Genomic DNA, 22,988 nt, shown 5'->3' on the forward strand with positions numbered 1-22,988 from the left:
TACACTTGCTTCTCTTCTTTTTATAGTCTAGATAATACGTGCTCACTAGAGAAGTCTATTGAGAAATATGGTGCCATGGAGCAAAAGTCTGGGTAGGGAGTGGGAGTCAAACACCTAGCATGCTACCACATGGCAAGTAAGAACAAATCCCACATGAGCAAGCAAAGCCAAGTTGTACTCACCTCATATAAAAGGGGGTCATTTCAAGCAATGAGCAATGAAGCACATCTCAAGTTTCTTTATGAGTACAAATCTCAATCTTGTAACCTACTTGACTTAAGTTCATTTCAATTTAGCGCACGCACACACACACACACACACACACTCATGAGATGAGTTTGCTTCATTTCTACACACCTTAGATTAGTCGCGTTAAAACAAGTTCGTTAAATCAAGTTGAATTAATTTAGATTAATGTCATCATTAGATAGGATTAGTGCTTAATTATGTAGTTATCTTATTAGTAGGATTAGTGTTTAATTTGACAGTTATCTTATCAAGTAGGAGACTTCAATCCGTGTTTTTTTGACTTGGTATCAGAGCATAGGCAAGCTAGGGCATAGCAGTTCTTAGGGCATTCACTTAGTATTCATCTAAGCATTGTATATTTTATAAAACTTTGTTTAGTCGAGCTTTATTTAGTTTTAATTTGTTATTTCTTAATCTCTCTCACCATCATCAAGTGTTAAAGCTGCGAATAAAGAGCTGTGAGCTACATCAAAGGACACCTTCATAGAGCTAGAGCATTGGGCACTTTAAGTCCTGAAGCACAAGAGCTTGGCAAGGGGTCGTGGAGCAAAGATAACCATATGCACCAACATCAAACTATAAGCATGGGTGAGAAAGAAGCAGAGACATAGGAGAAAGGAGAGGAAGAAATTTGCAACATAACCATGCATGATCTTACATCAAGCTTGTGGAAGTATAGCACACCAGGCCAAGAAGGTGCAACCTGCAAGATAGCCTTCTTGCACTAGATGAGAAGAGATGTTGAAGTGCTACACCAAGCAGCCTAAGAGGAGGCAAGAAAAAGCAAGAAGGTGTAAAGCAGCAATGTCCCAACTGTTCCGCACACACAAGCTTGAGTACCAAGAGGCAAGTGTGGCATAGCCAGTTGTTGGAGAAGCAAAAACCGGAGACAAGTGTGCATAGTAATAGCAGCGTATAGATTAGAGAGGAGCATCACAATCACAAGAGATCACGCCCGACCCTAAGCTCGAGAAGCCATAGCCACGACTATGTTTAAAAGGGAGAAAGACAAGGCGTGAGGAGCAAACCCCATTGCATAAGAGCAGAGGAAGTGCAATAGGAAGAGAAGTAGTGCATATCTCATAGCAATAATAGGCCTCTTATAAGAGAGAGGCAAAGCTCAAGAAAGCACAAAGGGTAGTGCTATATAGCCACCAAAACTCTTATCTCAAAAGGTTTTTTTTTATAAATATAGGTTTGGTTTTTAAGGGGGCATTTATATGCAGAGCAAGGGAAAAGCATCAAACATCAGTGGAAACAATGATGAGGTCCTCATCAACGACAACATCAAGAAGAAGACAAAGGCAAACATTGGACACTCCATTGACACAAAGCTAGGAGAAGAAGAAGATTGCACAAGCTTGGATAAACATCAAAGAAGAAGCATGAAGCCAACACCATCAACAAGCAAGGAGAACTCTAGTGACTCACTTCACTAAAGTAAACAACCTACATCAACAAACCTCACTACCCAAGCCGTAGAAAATCAAGGACCCAGGAGGGGTATTGGAGTTGTATACTCACATCCCACCACCTTGTAGTAGCCTAAGAATATAGCACCAAGGAGGGGTGTTGACAAATATAGTGCCATGGAGCACAAGTCTTGGTAGGGAGTGAGATTCAAACCCCTAGCATGCTGCCCACATGGCAAGCAAGAACAAATCCCACATGAGAAAGTAAATCCAAGTTGTATTCACTTCATATAAAAGAGGGTCATTTCAAACAATAAGCAATGAAGCACATCTCAAGTTTCTTTATGAGAGTACGAGTCTCAATCTTGTAACCTATTATTTCTACCCACCTTAGATTAGTCACGTTAAATTAGTTTAGATTAGTGTTATTATTAGAGTAAGAATAGTGTTTGATTAGTTTAGATTAGTGTTATCATTAGAGTATGATTAGTGTTTGATTAGGTAGTCATCTTCTCACTAGGAGATCTCGATCCGTTAAATTAGTTTAGATTAGTGTTATCATTATAGTAGAATTAGTGTTTGATTAGTCAATCATCTTATTACTAGGAGAGCTAGATCTGTGTTTTTTAACTACGTCTAGATTATATGTGCTCACTAGAGAAGTCTAAATTATGTGCTCACTAGAGAAGTCATATACTTTTCTAAATGAGTATAAATATTATAGCATAAGACTAGAATACCCAGTGAGATAATATAATGAATTGTTAGGTAGCAGTAAATGATGATGGGTGTCATGAACTTCTATCCATCCCCTGTTTTGAACCAGTCAAAACTGTGCTATAGATTCTCAAGGGATGCTAATGTTGACAAAATGTTAGGCATCTGGAGCTCAAACATATCATCCTATCATCAAAGATGGTGGAGTTTTAGATAACTCGACACCATGACCTAAAACTTAACACTAGAAAGCATAGGAGATAAGTATATATAGTAGTAGTGTTAGAAAGCTCTATATATATATATATCAATAGCATCAATGAGCTCTATATCATGAAATATAGACATTATGACGGTGGGATCAGCTTACATATGGGTGTTCTGTTTAATGTTTTCTAGATCCCCTAATGCTTCTGGCTCCATAATGTCAATGTTAAATTCAATGAGCAAGAGGGTTGGTGTAGAAAAAATAAGGAAAATGTTTTAGGAGAGACTCAAGATGTCACCAACAACACAGCCTATGTCAATGCTCTTCGTATGAGCTGCTTTAATCTTTCATCATCCTCTTGCTCTTATGCTTCAAACCTTCCATTATAGTTAGAATACCTTAGGGGTAGCTTACGAGTTCTAAACTTCAATCATGATCTATAATTGCAGTGACAGATTCTCATCCTTGTAATTGATATATACTTGTGCGCTAAGCGCTTCAACATGGAATCATGATATGCAATGGTGTATGAAATCTAAAGGCAATTAAGTTGTTTGTGTCATGTTTTATAGTAAATCTTCTTTTTTTCATTCTATGTAATGTCTTCATTTTTTGAATCTAGTACATGTTTGTTCTATAATACTTTTGACTACTATATCGGCACATCTGGCAGCAACACTTTGGTGATCATGTAACTTGCATTCGATATTGCTCATACATCGATAAAATTCAAAATCTCAATGCTGAATACAAGATTACATGTTGTTTTAGACTTGGGAGATCTCAGTATCTCTTCCCTCTTATTGATGTTTTTGCATTTCATACTTGTGTGTGCTTTCTTATACTCTCATGTGTTCCTAATACTTGTGACTTACATTGTTGCTCTTGTGTCTATTGTATGTGCTTGAAGAAAGTGGTACCAGCTAAAGATAGAGACTTATGAGAGTGTGGGAAGATCATGAGTAGGCGATCACCTTCTAGGGACAAAATCTACACTAGACTGAAGTGAACCTAGTGGTGAGGATTGAATAAATCTTGAGAGATGTGAGGAAATGATCCATAAGAGAAAAAGAGAGGAAAACAAAAGAAGGTTTAGAGAAGGAAAACATACTTGGGAAATGATCAATAAGAGAGAAGAAGAGGCAAACAAAAGAAGGTGTAGAGAAGAACATACTCGGGAAAAGGGCTTGTAAGAGCTCATTAAGGGAGATTAGTTTGTTTTTTGTGGATCTCAGAGAAGGAGAAAATAAAAGGAACAATAGTCCTCACAAAGAAAAGGAGGGAGGAGAGAGTGGAGTGGGCTTGACTTACTCACCACACAAAGATGCAATTGTAGCCCAAGAATGCTTCCATATCCTTGATTTTCTTAATTCACACTAGCTAAGACAAGAGGCTAGCAAGTATTTTGTATTTCAACATCGGATTCTCCTTAGCATGGACTACTTATATGCTAAAAGACTCCATGATAATGGACTAGCTTAAAATAGATAGGAATAGAGAGCAATTGTAGGAGTATGATAAGTAGATTCTTGGTAGAGGCACAAATATCTTGTAAGTAGCCCAAGTATACACCCATGTGCACAGCTAGACATAATGAGCTTTGATGTTGCAACACGTTCAGAACCCCGAGGACTACTGTCAAGGGCGTACGATGAGACACTCCTACAAAGCTTTGATGTTGCAACACGCTTAGAACCCCGAGGACTACCGTCGAGGGCGTACAACGAGACACTCCTACAAAGAATACATTTTGTAAGTGCATGCACTCCACATATACATTACATTATCATTACTAATGAGTAAAATCATACTTGATAAATTCATTTGGATTGGTGTCAGAATACCTATTATGTCGCAATGGTGCATTTGGCACTTCACCTCTTGCCAAGCTTATCTGGATCCATAACTTATTCATCTACGTTAGTATTCCAACCCTATAAAATAATCAAACCCCTCACCTCTTGACAAGCATCTCTATGGACGTATAACTAAATCATGTACATTAGTATCCAAACTATTTAATAATAAAACTAATGAATCAAGAGTAAAAGAGTGTCATGCTTTGTTTTGCTACATAACCGACTTTGTCAACTTTTAGGGCTACCTCGATCCTTGAGTGCTATCCTCAAAATTGCTTTCGTCATACTCCGATGTAGAGACATCATAGTCATCTTCTTCCCCTCATGTCTTTGCTTTTTTCTCTTCCTTTGTGGCATCCTTCTTTGGCACTTTTGCCCCTTCATCATCATCATTCTCTTCATCTTCATCAGCCCCTTCATCTTTCATAAGACTTTTATTCCTTGTCTTAAACATGTGATTGGTCACGTAGAATTCTAATCTTCATAATAGAAATCACAATTTGAAAAGATATAAGAAACAATATTAAAAAAGAACTGAAACATCTAATTGTAAAGTACATACCATCTTTGATTGCTTTGATTTACAAGCCCGCGTATATATCTCCTTCTCGCTCTTAGAAAATTTTTCATTTAGAAAGTCAAAGAATAATGGACATCTCTTGTATATCCATGCATCCCAAAGGTCTCGAATTTGATGTCGTGTATACATCGTGCACTCATGTCATGGATCGCGCCAATAATTTATGATGGCACGCACAGCTACAATATATTTCTCGGCATGGCACTTACGAATCCATCTACACATAATTATTTCCGTTCAGTTTACAAATATAAGAGCACAATAAAGTAGTAAGTAGGCTTTCTAGAATGTTACGTACGTAAACACAGCATGCTTAGTAGCTTTAATGATATTAGAGTTTGAAGCTACCATGCCTTGTTTTTCTCGGGACTCCATCATTTCCTCAAATAGCTTCCCAAAATACAGTCTCTTGAGATCGGCGAGGTCCTCCCTTGAAATGTATCTGGAAAAATTATTTTGTACTTATCTGTTATTTCTACAAGTACGGCCACACCTTGTGCTCTAATCTCATGCTTTATGACTTCTCTTCTTAGCCAATCCCTAAATAAACTTGCATTTTTTGCATTGCCATTGAAATTGTTATTCATACAAAATATAGTGCTTTATATATATCAAGAAAATAGAGGAAGTAATTATTACTTACTTTTAGGGATTTGTAATTCCTTGAGCCTTCGTAAATTTCCATCAATCAAAATATCTAAAATCATTACTTTTTGTTCATTTGGCAATGAGCCAGATACTAAGCTATACAATCTATCCTCCATTAAACAATCTGGTTTCTCATCCCAATTTACTTGCACTAGTCATCTATAACACAACACCAAAATTAAACCGCAACATTAAAACCATAATATGTCATTGCCTACTAAAAATACAAAGAGAGAAGAGTGTAAGCTTTCTTACTCAAAGAAACCTTCTCCTTATGCAAGGTTTGCAATCACCGCCAGTCGTCTAGTAGCATCCTCCACTTTCTCTCATCTTTATAAAGTGCAGTTCTCCATTTGTCTTCAAACTCATTTGCAAGCAAGCTATCTACTAGGGGATCAATATCTCGGATGGCTACTACGAGGGGCTCATCCTATTATTCACAGGTTATTACACTAGTTTGACAATATGTAAATGCTAGTCATATATTGCAAGCTATCTACTAAGGGATCAATATCTCGGATGGCTGCAAGAGACTCATCCTATTATTCACAGGTTACTACATTAGTTTGACAATATGTAAATGTTAATCATATATTGCAAGTGTTAGAAGATAGAAGATTGTACCTGGAATACTATTTGGGATAGTTCTGAAAGCTCAGAGTTGTACCAGGATGGGTCGACCCTTTTTTCTTGCATCGAGGCATGCCTTGTTCATCGATCTTGTGTGCTTCATAAATATTTCTTTATTTGCTAATCCAAGTGCCCTAATGAGGCACACTCTGTCCACAAGAGACAACAAAAGATAGCCCACTTCATTCATCCTATGGTAAAAAAAATATAAGTTATGAAGAAAAATAACTGCACTTGTACCTTCCCAAGTCAAAGAGATTAAAGACATATATTCTCGTAATATGTACGTTCCCTTACCTCTTTAAGTGAGTTGTAATTGTGAGGACCTCCCCTTCACTATCCTCATTGAACTCAATAAGGAGATAACACCAACACATGGATATCTTGATACAACATTCTTGATTGAACGCTACATTCAGTGTAAATCTAATTAGTCCCAAAACTATTTTAAAAAACTTAACACCACGTTCAAAAAGTTAGCAATTTAAGATGACTTACATTTACTAATCTCCTCCATCCATGCCACAATGTGATGATTGCCGTCCCACATAAAACATCTTATTGGTCATAAAGGCACACTTCGTGTCTTTGATCACATTCTCGAACTCCTCATTTTTCACTCCCCATATGTCATCCCATGCACTAACATCATGTTGCGATACTTCTCTAACAGGATTGTGGGATGAGGAGATAGAGAAAATGAACTTGCATCGATCGGCAACATAGCCATTTGTGTAGAATTCCCTTGCCAGCTTCTTGTACCTAAATTGCACTCTTCATATAGAGGGGTTAGGCATAAAGTCTACACAAGGGAATAGGTGGCAAAGAAGGGGATTTCTTCACTTGCAATGTACACAACACAAAGGTTGTGCTTGCTAGTCATAAAAATACCTTATGCAAGATTACTTAAAAATTGGATAACAATTACCTTTACTCTATTTAGATTGTCCTACAGGAGTTCTAATCAAAAAAGAGTTGTATGTGTGACCATGTAGTGGTCTTCATTCTCACCTTCTTTTTCAGTTCCTTCTTCCACCTCTCCTACTTCCCTTGTTTCTTTCATGGATTTCAAAGAAGCACCTTTTTTGTAGACTTAGAAGATTGACTTGAATTTCTTCGTGGAGGAGCCCAATCTTCATCATCATCTTCTTGCACTGCTTTTCTCTTCTTCGTACTTGTTACTTCTTGGCTTGCTTGTCTGGCAGAGGTGTGCTCTTTAAGCATTGTGCACACCTTGGAGATTTAATTACAAGATGGGTTTCCATTGAATGTGGATCAATCTAAACACATCGACCTATACAAGACAAATTACTCTCAGTAAAACCACAACAAAAGAACATAATTGCAAAGGTAATAATACCTATAATAACACTTACGCAATCTCTTCCTGGCTATACAATGATGTAGCCTTTACTTTGATTTAAGGTGAGGATACGACCATCTTCAAGGAAAAAAAGGAAGGGATACTTCTCCCACTTTGACATCTTCAATAATCGACACGCAACTATACCCAAGCGGCAAAAGAATTCCATGGATGGTATCAACAGTGAGGTTTACATGCAACACAGTGCCAGCAACTACTTTCATACCGTTGAACGTTAAAAACACCTGTGTCCTTTTTTGTGTTGGAGAGGTGTTAAAAACACCCATGTCCCTTTTTTGAGTTGTGGAGATACCATGTAGAAAAGTGAACAAGCAAGAGACGAGATATAAAAGAGATTGCTAAATAAGATCGAAAAAAAGGAGATTGAAAGAGGAAAGAAAGAGAACAAGCAAAAAAAAAAGTAAACAATGATAGAGAGATCGAAAAAGAAAGAGAAGATAAACAAAAAGAAAAAAGAAAGATATAACAAAACAAACTTTTAAGATAAAAAGAGATTAAAAAAGAAAGAAAAAAAGAAACAAATTTTTAGGGTTTGGATAAAAATAGAGAGAAAGAGACAAGAATTAGAAAAGAGCTGAGAAGAAAAAGAAAAAGAAAACAAGAAAAAAAGAAGAGAGAAAAAGAGAGTAGAGCAAGCATTAGAGAGAGAGAGAGAGAGAGAGAGAGAGAGAGAGAGAGAGAGCAAAGGCTCAAAGAGAGAGAGAGAGAGAGAAGGAAGAGGTTGAGAGAGAGAGAAAGAGAAGAGACGAAATAGGGGAAGAAAAAGAGAGGCATTCGAGAAAGAGGAGAGAAGCGTTTGAGAGAGAGAGAGAGAGAGAGAGAGAGAGAGAGAGAGAGAGAGAGAAAAGGCAGAGAAGAGGAGAGATTATGCATAGAGAGAGAGAGAGAGAGAGAGAGAGAGAGGGACGTAGAGATTATGCATAGAGAGAGGAAGAGACAAAGAGAAAAGGAGAGGAGAGACTATATATAGGAAGGGACAGGGAGAGAGAAAGAGAGGGAAGGAGAGATTATGCATAGAGAGAGGGAGAGACAGAGGAGAGAGGAGAAGAGAGATTATGCATAGGGAGAGAGAGAGAGAGAGAGAGCGAGAGACAAGAGGTTGAAAAAGAGATAAGAGGAAAGGAGAGACGGAAGGATAGAAAGTGAGAGGGAGAGTGGATATAAGGAAGAAAGAGTGAAGAGAGGGAAGAGGGTGGGAGATAAAGAGAGAGAGAGAGAGAGAGAGAGAGAGAGAGAGAGAAGGGAGAAGCTAAGTTAGACTGAAGGAGAGAAAGTGGGTTGGGCTGAGAGGTGGTGGTGGAGGTTGTAGGAGATAGTGGTAGGCTGTGGGCTGGAGGTAATGGTGAAAGAACTAGAGAGAGAATGTCTACATTTTTAAGAGAAGAGTTGCCATTAAAAACTCCCTCCACTAAGCTCTCTCAAAAACACTCATTGTTGAGGGGCAAAGTTTGGATTGTCAAATAAATTAGGACTTAAATGGGAACAATGAAGTCAACCTATTATATTTGCATCTTTCAAGGAAATCTAGGTGATGGATCATACCATAGACCAAGCTTTCGCCCACCTCCTCTCTAGATATATACCTAGGACATCAATGGTGAGGCTATGGTGCATGCAAACCTTACATTTATTGTTTGCCAATGGTGAATAGGTACTTATGGTCGTACTCAAAAAATAGTTACTACAATAGCTAGCACTTACTGTGATGCATGCAAACCTTGCAGTTACTTTTCGCTAGTTACTACAATTAGCACTTACTATGGTATATTCAAACCTTGCATTTTCTTTATAATAGTGGTGAATAGGTATCTATGGTTACAACACAATTATTACTGCAATAGTTAGCCAAAAAACTTACCCATTGATATAGTTAAGTATTGAAGGTTTACGTGCTTTATAGATTGTTGATGAGGATATGAACAACGGCTATGTGGGAGGTTTTTGTGGGATTCTACCCTTTTTTTAGACAAACTATTCTTGTGGCTTCCTTGTTACCTTGCCTCCTTGTGAGCAACAAGTTCTTGTGTCCACCCTCCTTTTGGAGAGGGCATGTTCTTGTGTCTATTGAAGATCTTCTGCAACTACCAAAAAGCGGGTTGTTGTACATTATGTACTTAGACAACTTTGTTGTGGATGTGAGCAAGGATGTTGAGAAACTTAGAGAGTTGCAACTCTTTAAATGTAGAGGCAATAGGTGAGGTTTCATGTTGCTTGCACTTGTTAATTGTAGTGTAAGCAGGTTTGTGTGGCTTCTCCATCTTGTGGTGAGGGTTTTCCATTTTGGGGTCTACTTAAGCTGCTTTGGGTGCCACACCATTTGAGAATTTGGTGTGCTCCTTATAACTAAGGTTGGTGGTGAGGCTCTTCTCTCTCTAACTTCCTTAGGCACCCATATGATGTTATTTCCATCACACTGTCCTCCTTGAGAATGGAGTAGGCACCCATCATTTTTGAACTTTTTGGATTTGGGATTGGTGCTCGTTTCTAAACTTTTTGGATTTGGGATTGATGCCTTAGCTATTCTTATGTGCCTGCTTAGGGGTCTTGTGGGTTTCTTTGAAATCCACACTTTAGAATTATCTTATCTTCATAGTAGCGGTGACCTTACATAAGTTCTTTGGAACCCACAATTTTTAAGTTGGCAGATGTTTTTTTCGGACTTGTATAGGTTTTGGCGGAAGAGGTGTAGGGTGCCCTGTTTCCAAACTTCTAAGATTTGTGTTGTTGTTAGGGTGGCCTGGGTTGCCAAGGTAGTCAAATTAGATTGCTACCCTCATGGTAGTCCTAATCTACAAGAAGCAACTATTTTTCCATCCATCTTTTGATAGCTTGAAAATGGCCTACATGGTGGGTGTACCTTCTTTGGTGGGGCTAAAGGAAGTTTGATACCCTTTTTGGCATCAACCCATATCAATGGATTTATCTTAGTCAGTTTGCAATGAGTAAGATTGCACGTCCATCCTTGATGGCACCAGAGGCCTGGATGGCCTCTGTTGACAGGCCAGAGGCCAGGGTGGTTGTGTACCCAGCCTAAGATAACCATGGAGAGGCCATCACTGCAACTTTAACTTGATTTCATTAAATTTCACTAGTTCACTTCCACACTCTGAAAACAAAACACATGCTTTACAAGGTATACACAGGAGCTTCCCTCATTGTAATATATGACAAATCTCTTTAGCCACCTTTTTACAAAATCAACACATCACATACACCCATAAAGACCATCCCTCCTACTTTAATACAATGCCTCTTACTATGGATACTGAAACACCATTGCCTCTGCTATACTTACAGCCCTCTCCTCCCCAAAATACTTCTCAACTATGGAGAGTGCGAACTCCATGGCCGTTCCTGGGCCTCGACTTGTGATGCTAAGCCCATCCATCACAACCCGTGTCTCCGCTACACTCTGATCCGAAAGCTTTCCAACAAAAGAAGGATGGCAAGTGGCTTTCTTTTCCTGCCCACATGAGTTCAAAACATGAAACCAATGAAATCTGCAAGATGTTTTGTACTACTAGTAGCAATGATGGAGCAGGTGAAGTGCTGAAGCACAGTAAAGGCATTGGGCAGGAGAAAACCTTCAAGAGTCCATAGGCTTCAAGTACGACGGCTGGCGCTGCACAAATGGCACCAAACACTCTCTTCTCTTCTGCTTGTTTCTTCAGCAAGCCTTTCAATGCCTCGCAATCCCGCAGTCTTTCAGCTCCTGGCATCCCTCCCTGTAAATTTATAACATAGTTATACATCATGCTAATAACAGGCTTGAACTATTAACATGCACTAATTCCACTTACCAACCAGCTGCAAAGCTGCCATTCAACATTAAATACAAATCATGTAAATACAGAAGGATTTCCTAGTGTGTAAATACAGCTATGAGCCAATAATCATTCCTTGTGTGGGTTACAGCTGTCCAAGAGGTACCATAGAAGGTGCAGGAATACCTACCTTATTCCTTACACCGTACAATGTGCCGTGTGCAAGAAAACGTATCTGCTAGCCAAAGCTGGAGCTGCCTCCCCAATCTCACTATTTTGTCAAAAAAGGGGAGCCCTTGGTCAACTTTGTCTTCATTTGCCAATGCTACTTCTCTAGCTTGGTGTACTCACCAGAATTGTGCCTTGGTCAACTTTGTCTTCGTTTGCCAATCCTACTTCTCTAGCTTGAATCTCTCCAACATTCTGCAAGTCAATTCTCCCAATACTTCCAAAAATAATCATCCCTCTTGAATCCTCGCTACCTATTTGGCGAATCCAAGAGATCTTAAACTTGATCAATTACTCCGAGTACAACTAAAACTCAGCAGGTCTCCAACGTGAGACCATCTACCATGCCTGCTGTAACAAAAAACGCAAATTTCTCCCAAAAGAGAAAAAAGTAGATCTTGTTGCCTATTACCTAGACTTAGACTCTCCCTAGCACCTATAGAAGAAAACCTGAGCTGTATGCATAACCCCTCAGATCAAACCTAAACTCTGATACCATTGTTGCATGCTAATACAGAAGGGTGTTTCTTATCCACTAATTAAGGTGCACAACTGAATACACACATAGAGACAAGGAGAAGATTCAAAATCTACTAAATGTATTAACTACATGGATATCATAAATATTTACAATGATAACTCACTTCACAACTTGAGCTGGACTCCTAACTGACTTGCATTAAGCTACCAATGCATTGAAAGAAAATACAACTTGTGCGACGGATCACAACACAAAGAACTTAATGCAAGAGGATTGGACAATAATACTGAATTAAGCCAAAGTTATGAACTGATGGCATCAACCCACCCGTGCGCTTCGGCAAGGAGCTTTGTGTTGGGATTCGGAGTCTCGTGTGTGTGTGTGTGTGTGTGTGTGTGAACAGCCCCTAAAAGGGTCATTATCCTAGCAGTGTGCATTATCCTAGCAGTATGTGAACACACTCTTATAAGTGGATAAGATAAGTGTGCCACGTGCCATACACTTGTAAGTGTGTGATACTTGTATGGGTCAAAAGATAAGGCTGCAAGCCTACAAAAGTATTGTACTTGGTGAGTGAACAACACTTCCATCACATCAATAGAATCATCATTGAGTTGTGCAACACTGAGCATTCTCTCTCTCTCTCTCTCTCTCTCTCTCTCTCTCTCTCTCTCTCTCTCTCTCTCTCGCGGGCAGAGATTACCAAACTTATCAGGCAGGACTTGACTCAGCTGGACACTAGGAGGACATGGATACAGCCGACACACGAGCTTGGTGTACGAAGATGGCTTTCTATAGAGATCATCTTCTCCGGCTCACAGAGGATGGGTTTGTGATTAGACCCAGCTACATGGATACTCATCTTTCTCATGGGGTACGGTGTGCTATTGGTCAGATGCGCACATCCTCACACCAGCTAGAGATTGAGACTGGCAGATTCAGAGGAGTACCAGCTGAGGCCAAGATTTGTCAATTGTGCCAGATGGAGCCAGAGACAGAGTTACATTACATATGTCACTGTCCAGTATATTATGAGATACGAGGCCATTTTCACTACCTGTTCAGAGAGGGTTTCGGACCACTTTCCATAGTCATGAGATACCAGGATCAGAGATGCCTCGGATTATACATGCTAGAGCTGCGTAGACATAGAGAGGGTCTCTTGAGAGGGAGGGGATCAGAGAGGGAGAGACACCTACAGAGGTAGATTACAGACTTCTTTCGACCAGAGATTGAGCAGTCAGGCCAGCAGGCATTGCAGCTAGCCCCAGAGTATAGGCGCACCAGAGGTACACTGATTGATCGGGCTATAGAGCTGGGGCGGTCCAGGCGCCCCAAGATGAGAGGCCCATCCCGACACTGGCGGAGACTACAACAGAGGATCAGGACCATACTAGCACGGCATGGGAGACGTCCAGTCAGAGTACTCACCATGGAGGAGATTGAGGATATCCGCCATCGACCGATGAGAGACATCTTTGGATAGTGATGTATATGATGCTTACCTTTGTTGCTGGAGTTTTCCTTCCCAGATGTTATCCATTAGGAGCTCCTAGTACCTTACTTTTCCTCATAGTTGTTGTTTCAGTTTCAGTTAGTTGTTTAGTTGTTTTAGCTTTTCTTACACAGACATTGTATCAGATCCACCAATTGTTGTAACCTTTTTGGTCTCATAGGTCATTTTGGCCTTTGAGGACGTTAATATATCATTTCATCTCTCTCTCTCTCTCTCTCTCTCTCTCTCTCTCTCTCTCTCTCATTGTGCACTCACACCATGGTCCACCTTAGGTGCACTTCTATAACCCTAAACCCAAGCCAACACTTTGATGGTGATCTAGGTAGACTGGACAGAGGATGTCATGCACAACAAGGGCACACAATGCAGTGAAGATAGATCTAATCACAATGATCTAATCAAAATGCAGTGAAGATAGATCTAATCACAATGATCTTAAAATGACTAAGGTGGCTGCCGAACCAGTCTATATATGTAGTACCAAGGATTGGTCGTATCATAGGTATATCAGCCACACTAGGATTGGTCCAGATGGACTGAACCGACCACATCGCCCAATTGGGACCATATTAGACTAAACAACAGATCCACCGTCTGGGCACTGCTTCCAAACCCATCTGAGGTCATCTAGGGTGCCTGTTTGGGCCCTGCAACCCGAGGAATAGGTGTCCCGAGAAGATCTCCTTCTACCCAAGCATGCAGTCGAGCGACCCACACTTACATGCATCCTACTTAGCATGGTGCCAAGTCAACATAAGCTGTCTCCTACCGATCCAGCTACATATGGCCAACATCCTGTGTCTAAACAGGGCGCCCAGTGCTCAACACAACGGCTACTCATATAGGGGCCCTTACAAAATAGAGCAACCCACCACCCACACAATGACAATGAAGAGGGTGGAGCATTGATTTCCAACATGCATAGACTTGTATTTGCTACTCCAGCGCTGCAATCTGATGTCTCAAAACTGCCGACTGCTGATTCAGGGCTTTTCTCTGCTGCACGGGGCTTTAGCATAGCAGATCTAGAACTGAATTCTTGTATCCAACCCTAGCCCTGCTATTATAGGAGAAAATCTGCATTCAGCTGGTCAGCCTGCTTTAGGGACAGGTCATGAGCTGGTCGACCAACAAAAGACCTAATTATATATTATTAAATGACCCAAACCTTGGGTGCCAGTTTTAAGCATGTGTCAACACCTACAAGGCAATCAACCTTCCCCAAATATACCCCTAAACTTATGTCCAAATGCACCAAGTTATTGGTGCATGTGACAATTGCTCCCAAGTTTTAGACAGCTTTCCAGCCTCTCTTAAACTCATCCACCACCCACCACTAATCATGGAGCTTGAAATCTGTATAAACATAGTTGGGGGCCACCACCAATCATGGAGCTTCTTCATTAAGCCTTTGGACAGATGTCAAAAGCTTAGGGATTTGAGAGAATTGAGGACTAACAATTTACTAAGCGCCTCTGTCAATGACTTCAAAAAATCGTTGATCTCTTGCAACCGTTGTTTAATCGCAGTTGTGCAAGTCTCTAACCTTAGGCACTTGGCATAAAGACAGCATAATCTTCATCATTCTCTTCCTCCTGTTCTGTATGGACTGATCCTTGTGAAACATCTGTCAAAATGGGCAGCGGAAATGAGACAAAGTATTGAGAACAGAAAGTACAGAAATGCAAGAGAGGAGAAGGTATAAACTCTGCTATATACACCAGAATCCGCTTCAAGATGATGTGGGGGGAAGAGTGGCTATATATACTAACTGGGGCTGCTCGTCAGCCAGTGGGAACTGGGCCGACAGCCCCTGAGAATGCCCACGACCAGGCCTGGCCCAGTCGGCCAGTAACAGGTATGGTCGGCTGGCCCACGACCAGTACCACCTGGTCGGCCAGCCCCTCAATGGGCCCCTCCTGGCCAGCCACAAACTACAGCCGACCAGAACAGCAGAAAGAAAATAGACGCCCCCCCACAGTCCTACAAAACTGGGAAAATGGACAATGAGGAAAAATGGAGAAACTCCTGAACGGGCAGGCACACCCACAACAATGGCCCTCACTCCCTACTGAATAATATGGTACAGACAGGAGATGACTACTAACACCCCCTCTCAGCTCCTAGATGTGGAACCAACCCCAGTGAGCTGGAGTGCTGATGGAGCATCTATTGAGGTAGAGGCTTCGTGAAGAGGCCCACCGCATTGTCCTCCATCAAACAAAAGATAAGCAAGATGTCACCAGCCAAAATCTTCTCACGAACAAAGTGATATTGTATCTCTATGTGCTTGGTCCAGGCATGGAAGACCAGGTTCCGAGCAATAGCCATACAAGTCTAGTTGTCGCACAGGATGACCGTGGGTTCCTTCTGTGGAAACCCAATCTCGACAAGTAACCTCCGCAACCACACCACCTCGCAAGCAGCACCACAGGCAGCTCGATACTGCCTCAATAGAAGACAAGGCAATAGTTGGTTGCCTCTTGTTGCTCCAAGAAATAGCTCTTGAGCCAAGGATAAAGCCGTATCCTGAAGTAGATCTCCTCATGTCTCGATCTCCTCCCCAATCAGAGCCACTCTAACCTCAGAGACTGACTCGATCCTTCGTTCCCCCTCCAGTGTTATAAAAGAGGCCAAGATCCTTCGTACCCTGCAAATACCGTAAGATCCACGATCCTACGTCCCAACGAGTCTTCAAAGGTGTCTATATAAATGAGCTCAACAACCCCACGGAAAAACTCAAGTCTAATTTGGTGTTCAGCAACCAAATCAATGAACCAACAAGCTTCCGATACAAGGAGGCATCAACCTACTCACAAGGATCATGTATTGTAAGTTTGGTATTCGGGTCCATCGGAGATGAAATAGGCTTGCAGTTCTCCATCCCAAAGGCCTCCAACAACTCATGAACATACCACTGTTGAGAAACAAAGAACCCCCTTTGGGTCTGTCAAATCTCCAATTCCAAAAAGAAATGAAGTGCGCCTAAATCCGTCATCTCAAACTCCTCTGACAAGGCAGCCTTCGTCACAGCTATGTGCTCCACACGACCGCCAGTAAGAATAAGATCATCCACATAGAGGATAATCAAGGTGACCATACCACGTTCCCGAAAGAGATGCAAGTTCGGATCTGCAACTAATCTCTGGAAACCCTTTCTAAGAAAAATAGAGAATCAATCTTCTGGTTCAAAGCCCTGGGAGCCTGTTTAAGACCATACAAGGCCTTCCGTAACCTGTAAACCATATCTTTTGATCCCGGAACCTCAAAGCCTGGAGGTTGCTCAACATACACCTCCTCTTGCAAGTCACCATTCAGGAACGCAGATTTCACATCCATCTCGGCCACTGCTGAGAAGAGGCAAGGGCAAGAACTGTCCGAATCATGGTCATCCTAGCTGTCGGTGCAAAAGTGTCCTCATAGTCAATGCCAGGTCGCCGAGCATAGCCCTTGGCCACATGTCTGGCCCTATGCTTGTCCACGGACCCATCGGATGTATACTTGGTCTTGTAAACCCACTTGACACCAATGACCGACCGTTTTGACAACCTCGAAACCAACTCCCAAGTTTTATTCTTCTCTATGGCTTAAGTTCCACTTGCATGGCTTTCCTCCAAGTCTCCTAGGGAAGAGCTTCCTTAACTGAAGTAGGCTCTTTGTCTCGAATAATACAAGACATCAAAGCATAGTTCACATATAAAAGCTCCTCTGATTGAGTTTTATCATGAACTCTATGCGACCTTCGAGGTCCATCCTTTGTGGTCCGCTCGGAGGGGTACTCCGTAACACTTGACTCCCGAATGGTGTCCAACAACCACTTTGGTACTCGAATAGAACGTGAAGCATCCTGCTGCTGCTATGGCTCATCTCCAACCTCAGGCTCAACCTCTACAACTGACTGAGGCTGGCTAGCTGGAATAATAGCCTAGGAATCATCATCATACTCATCTAGTTCTCCAAGAAGTGGTGGCTCCTCAACAGTGGAAGCTGGAACATGCTCATCAAAGACAGCAACTCTGCTGACAACATCCTCATTCCGCTCTAGGTCATATAACCTGTAGCCTTTGGAAAGAGAGTTATATCCCACAAAAACAAGCTTCTAGGACTTTGAGTCAAGCTTCCCCCTCTACTTCTTTGGTATGTGAACATAGGCATCACTCCCAAAAACACGAAAATGGGAGACATCTGGTTTCCTACTAAAATAAGCCTCAAATGGAGTCATCTTAGGTACTGAAGTCGTTGGAGATCGGTGGAGGGTATGGACAATCGTAGCCACAACCTCTCCCCAAAGTGGACGAGGAAGATTACAATGCTCCAACATCGCCCTCGCCATCTCCACCAGAGTCCTATTCTTTCATTCAACTACTCCATTCTTTGAAGGCAACCCTATATTGGCCATCTCCCGCTTGATACCATGCTGCGCATAAAACCACACAAAAGCATTAGAAGAAAACTCCCCTTCTTTGTCAACCCGAACAATCTTCACTTGCAATCCAGACTCCTTTTCCACCATAACATACCAATCCTTGAACTGAGCAAAGGCTTAGTCCTTATGTGAAAGAAAATACACCCATGTGAATCTGCTACAATCATCCACAAGCAGCATGAAATACAAGGAACCTCCCAAGGATGGGGTCTGCATAGATCCACACAAGTCAGTGTGTACCAACTCCAACGGTTTTGAAGTTCGCCTAGTAGCCTGCTTTGGAAAAGACTCCCTGTGCTGCTTCCCACGAATGCAAGAACTGCAATGTCCTGCTTGCTGCCAACATTTGGCAAGCCATCCACCATCTGGTCTCGGAATGCCCGCCGCAACGCATCCACATTCAAGTGGCCAAAACGGAAATGCTACAAATAACCGAGCTCATTACCTGTAGTAAGAGAGCTCACCACGGAAGCTGTGGAGGCGGCGGCGGCCTTTGGAGGCTTCTTCGGACAATCCCGAGAAGTATGTCCTTTTGTATGACAAAAGAAACATCTACCCTCCTTCTTGTACTGAGAAAGCTCCTCGACACTCAACTTGCCACCTGTCTTGCCTGCCTCCGCTTTTTGGTCTGGAGTAAGCTTAGACGCATTGTTCGAGTTCTTGGAGCCAGAGGCTCCCGGGCTCTGTCCTGGGGAAGACCCCGTCTGGTTCTGGCTTTTGCCCCCCGAGGTGTTAGCCCTGGGAGAAGCCGGCTGGGAAGTCTTGGGCTTGCCACCATTGTGTTTCATTTCTGCACTCTGCGCAAGCTAGAGTGCGTCCTCAAAGGTGGCTGGCCTAAACATACGCACCTCTCGTTGGATTTGCGTGTCCAGGCCATACAAAAACTACCCTTTCTTGTCCGTATCAGATAAGCCTAATTGCAGACATAAGGTCGAAATTTTATTGGCAATCTGAAGGACTGGTTGCACGTTCTGACGCGCTCCCTTGAACTCGTCTTCGAGTCGCTCAAGGTAGTGGGGCGGTAGAAACCGCTGCTTAAGGTCGCGGACGAACTCGTCCCACACATAAGCTGCCATACCTGCTCTGGTGTGGGCATGAGCCCACTGAGTCCACCAAGGAATGGCCTCACCTTCCAAGTACCAACTGGCTAAGATCACTCTGTCAGTATCTGTTTTCCTCACTGCGGCAAAGTAAGCTTCAAATTGATGTAACCATGAATAAAGAGTTGTGGGATCGAGTTTACCATTATACTTACTGAAATTCATTTTCTTGGGAAAATGATTCGAGGGCGCCGCCGGTGTCAATCTGGCGTCCAAAGCTCTGAGGTAACGCTCATGTTCCACGCGTCGCATGGCGTCGTCTTCTCGTTGTCGGATCTCCAATGCACGCATCTGCAACTCAAGCAAGGAGCTTGGCTGCGGCTGTGACCCCACGAGAGGGTCCCTGTGACGAGGATCTGGTATCTGGGATACGGAAGGAGAGAGAGGAGGAGAAGGAAAACGCGACGCTGGAGAGCGGGTACGCTCCTCCAGAGCCAAGATCTGCGCCTTCTGCTCATCCAACTTGGTGGTCTGTTCTGCGATTGCTCGCATCATCTGCTGGAACATGTCTGTGACACTCAAGCCTGGTGTCCTAGCTAGGCTGCCTGGTGCACTCTGGTCCCATGGTTCTTGGTCTCTCTCGTTGCCGAAGCTCGCCATAGCAGGAAAATGCAATTCTTTTCCGGAATGCAATCTGACCATCCACTATCTGTGTGGGAGACTTCCGGAGGCTAAAAACCAACCGTCCTTCGAGGGACAGGAGTCACTCCGAAAGGGGTAGTCCACCGGCGTCTAAAAACCAACCACACAAGCGAGAAAAAAATTCTGGTTTCTTTGTTGAATCTTTGTACTTGAAGTAGGCTCTGATACCACTGTAATATGCGGAAGCTTCGGAGAAAGATCGGTAACTTCAAAACTCAGAATTCAGCACTCTTTTCGCGACGGAAATTAACGCACAACACTTGAAAGGAGAGAGAGAGAGATGGAGAGGACACAGTATTGGGTCCCAATTACCCTCTGTAGGGCCCCCACCACGGATGGTGTACTTGCTTTATTAGAATGATGTGAAAAACTCAAAGAAAATACAGCAATCTTGGACCTTTTCTTGGCTGGGAATACCCTGCCCTTGACCTGAATCCTTCACCCCTTTGCGTTAGCAAGCCCTTGGCTGTCTTGGCCCCTTGGTTTGCTTGAGCACTTGGTGAAAAATGAGATGAATGATTGGGATTATGGCTTCCACTATTTATACTTCCCATCAGGAGCAGTCGGCTGGTTTACTATACCTCCACGACTGGTTTTAATACTATTAAATGCTGAAAGTGCCACATTTCACACTGGACTGCCCTGGCTGCCCCTGTGGGCTGCTGTCCAGTCCAGCGCAGGCTGCTGGGCAGCGCCTGGGCACTGGCCGCCTGCAGTCCAGGCTGCCCTAAGGGCTAGCCAACTGGCTGGGCTGGCCCAAGAGCCAGTCGGCTGCTTGGCCAAGGCCTCTTGGGCTGGCCGACAGCCTGCCCAGCCCCTCCTTGGGCTGGCCGACAGCCTGCCCAGCCCTTCCTTGGGCTGGTGGGCATGTCCTGGGGCTGTTTGGCCCCATTTTTGGGTGGCCCAAAGCCTTCCCTGTGTCCAGATCTGCTGCCTACCTACATCTACACAGCTGTCTGATATCTGGTGGCAGACCAAACATTCAGAACAACTGACATCATTCCAGAGGGAGACTCACAGCGCGGACTGGCACTGTTTCATGTGCAGGACCGTGCACACCTGACCTTGGACTCATGTGCAGGACAATGCACACCTGACCTCGGACGACTGAGATGGATCCCTAGCTGACTCGTCCCGAACTTACATAGGACCAGTTCACCATCCCAGGTCCTGCACCTTCTGTACAGAAATGTCTCCGTGGCATCCAAGTGCGGGATGCACGTGACACCTAGGGTGTCCAGCAGAAGGAGCATCGTGACACTCCTTAAGAATCTTGGACCTAATGTCCGGGATCTGTGGTACACAAATTTTGTCATTACGGAATAGTAAACCATTCCGCCTCCTACAGCCTGAATGGTAGGCTATTCAGTCATCCAGTCTTGGTCAATCAATGAGCTCCCGTCCTGGATCTTCTGCCAAAATGGACCAAAATAACTATCAGTCCTGCAAAGCCCTCTCAATGATTGAAATAAGTCAGTAGAAATCTCGGTGAACAACAAAGTATTCACCTCTCTAATTCGACTAAGCGCATCTGCAACACTATTCATAGACCCTTTCCGATATAACGAATCTCAAAATCAAAATCTTGCATTAACTCAGTCCAACGAGCTTTCCTTCCTCTCAATCATCCACATCACACACATACTTGATTGACTGATGATCAGTCAATGTTGTGATTCATGCTCTCAAGGTTTGGAGACATCATCAGTCAATACCACAAACTTGGAGCCATATAAATAATGTCTCCAAACCTTGAGAGCATGAATCACAAAGTTTATGGTATTGACTGATGATCAGTCAATACCACAAACTTGGAGCCATATAAATAATGTCTCCAAACCTTGAGAGCATGAATCACAACATAAAGCTCTTTCTCAAGGGTTGGCCAACGAGATTGAGTGTCGTCTAGCTTTTTACTTTCAAAAGCAACAGGTCTACCATCTTGAAATAGAGCAGCCCCGATGGCATAGTCACTGGCATCAGTTTCAAGAACATAAGGCCGACTAGGATCGGGTAATGCTAAGATAGGTGCTTCCTTGACTTTATCTTTCAAAAGTTTGAAGGCCATATCCAAATCGTTATTCCAAGTGATAGGCTGATTTGACTTACGTCCACGACCTTTCAACAAGTCGGTCATCAGTAGTGTGAGCTGAGAGTACTCCCGCACAGTTTTCCGAAGAAAAACAACAAAACCAAGAAAAGAATGAAGTTGTTTCACTGTTCTTGGTATAGGCCAGTCCAGAACCTTCTGAACTCGGTCATAGTCAATGCTCAATCCATCTCTAGTGATCTTGTGTCCAAAGTAAATGATGTCTGTCATAAAAAAACTCACATTTACTTAATTTAGCATATAGTCGATTCTGTCTTAAAATAGATAAGACAATCGTGAGGTGTCTAACATGATCCTCAAGAGTAATAACAAATGCAAAACTTTGGACGAAGCCATTCATTCAGCTCGTATCTATGATGATACAATGGTCTCTTCCAAGTCTAAATCCGTAACTGGCAGGGGAACAAGCACAAAAGAAAGTTCTTCGCACCAATGGCTAACACGACTGAAGGAAAGTCTTCGGACCAACCTTTGAAGAATTCAAGTTCGACACCAGCAAAGAAGAAACGACTCCTTAAGGCTTTGAAGCTCAAGAAGGAGGGACGTTGTTTCATCTACGAAGAAAAAGGACACATTCGTAACGACTGCCTGAAGCAAAAGGGTGCAAAGACCAATGTAGGACCCAAGTCAAAGGCAGCTAATCAGTTGTCTTTGACAGGTACGTCAGTTACTGTACTTTCTCGCCCTAGTACATGTTCTGATTGTTTGTTCAACTCTAAAGTTTTTGGCTTGCATAATCTTCTCCGAGTTTATGGAGAAGGGAATGGCCATAGAATCCACGTTCTTCTAGACCCTGGCAGCTCACACAATTTTGTTAACTACAAACTTGTGCAGAAATTGAGTCTTGATACGTCACCCAGCGATCATACCTATGAGGTATGCCTACTTGCGGATCGGCAAGTATGGGATCGAAAGGTGGAGATGCTACCAATCCAGATTCAGGACTACAAAGATACTCTGGAATGCTATATTATGCACCTAGAACATGTAGACTTGTTATTAGGGATTGAGTGGTTTAAGACTCTTCAAGTCCA

At 42.7% G+C, this 22,988-nt stretch overlaps 1 protein-coding gene across 1 annotated transcript in view; it reads right to left on the reverse strand.

Moving 5' to 3' along the window:
• Nucleotides 1-10,743: 10,743 nt before the first annotated feature.
• Nucleotides 10,744-22,988, reverse strand: part of LOC147616920 (protein DJ-1 homolog A-like) — a 37,172-nt gene continuing 24,927 nt past the window's right edge. Inside the window, exons 7-8 of the mRNA XM_086776559.1 lie at nt 11,272-11,412; nt 10,744-11,150 (exon numbers count right to left, since the gene is read on the reverse strand). Of these exons, the coding sequence (XP_086632685.1) occupies nt 10,944-11,150; nt 11,272-11,412 (348 nt within the window). The 3' untranslated portion in view covers nt 10,744-10,943. The remainder of the gene's footprint in view (nt 11,151-11,271; nt 11,413-22,988) is intronic.

This window comes from Cibotium barometz, chromosome 37, assembly GCF_041138505.1.
Source record: "Cibotium barometz isolate CiBa-2024 chromosome 37, ASM4113850v1, whole genome shotgun sequence".
Taxonomy (NCBI): domain Eukaryota; kingdom Viridiplantae; phylum Streptophyta; class Polypodiopsida; order Cyatheales; family Cibotiaceae; genus Cibotium; species Cibotium barometz.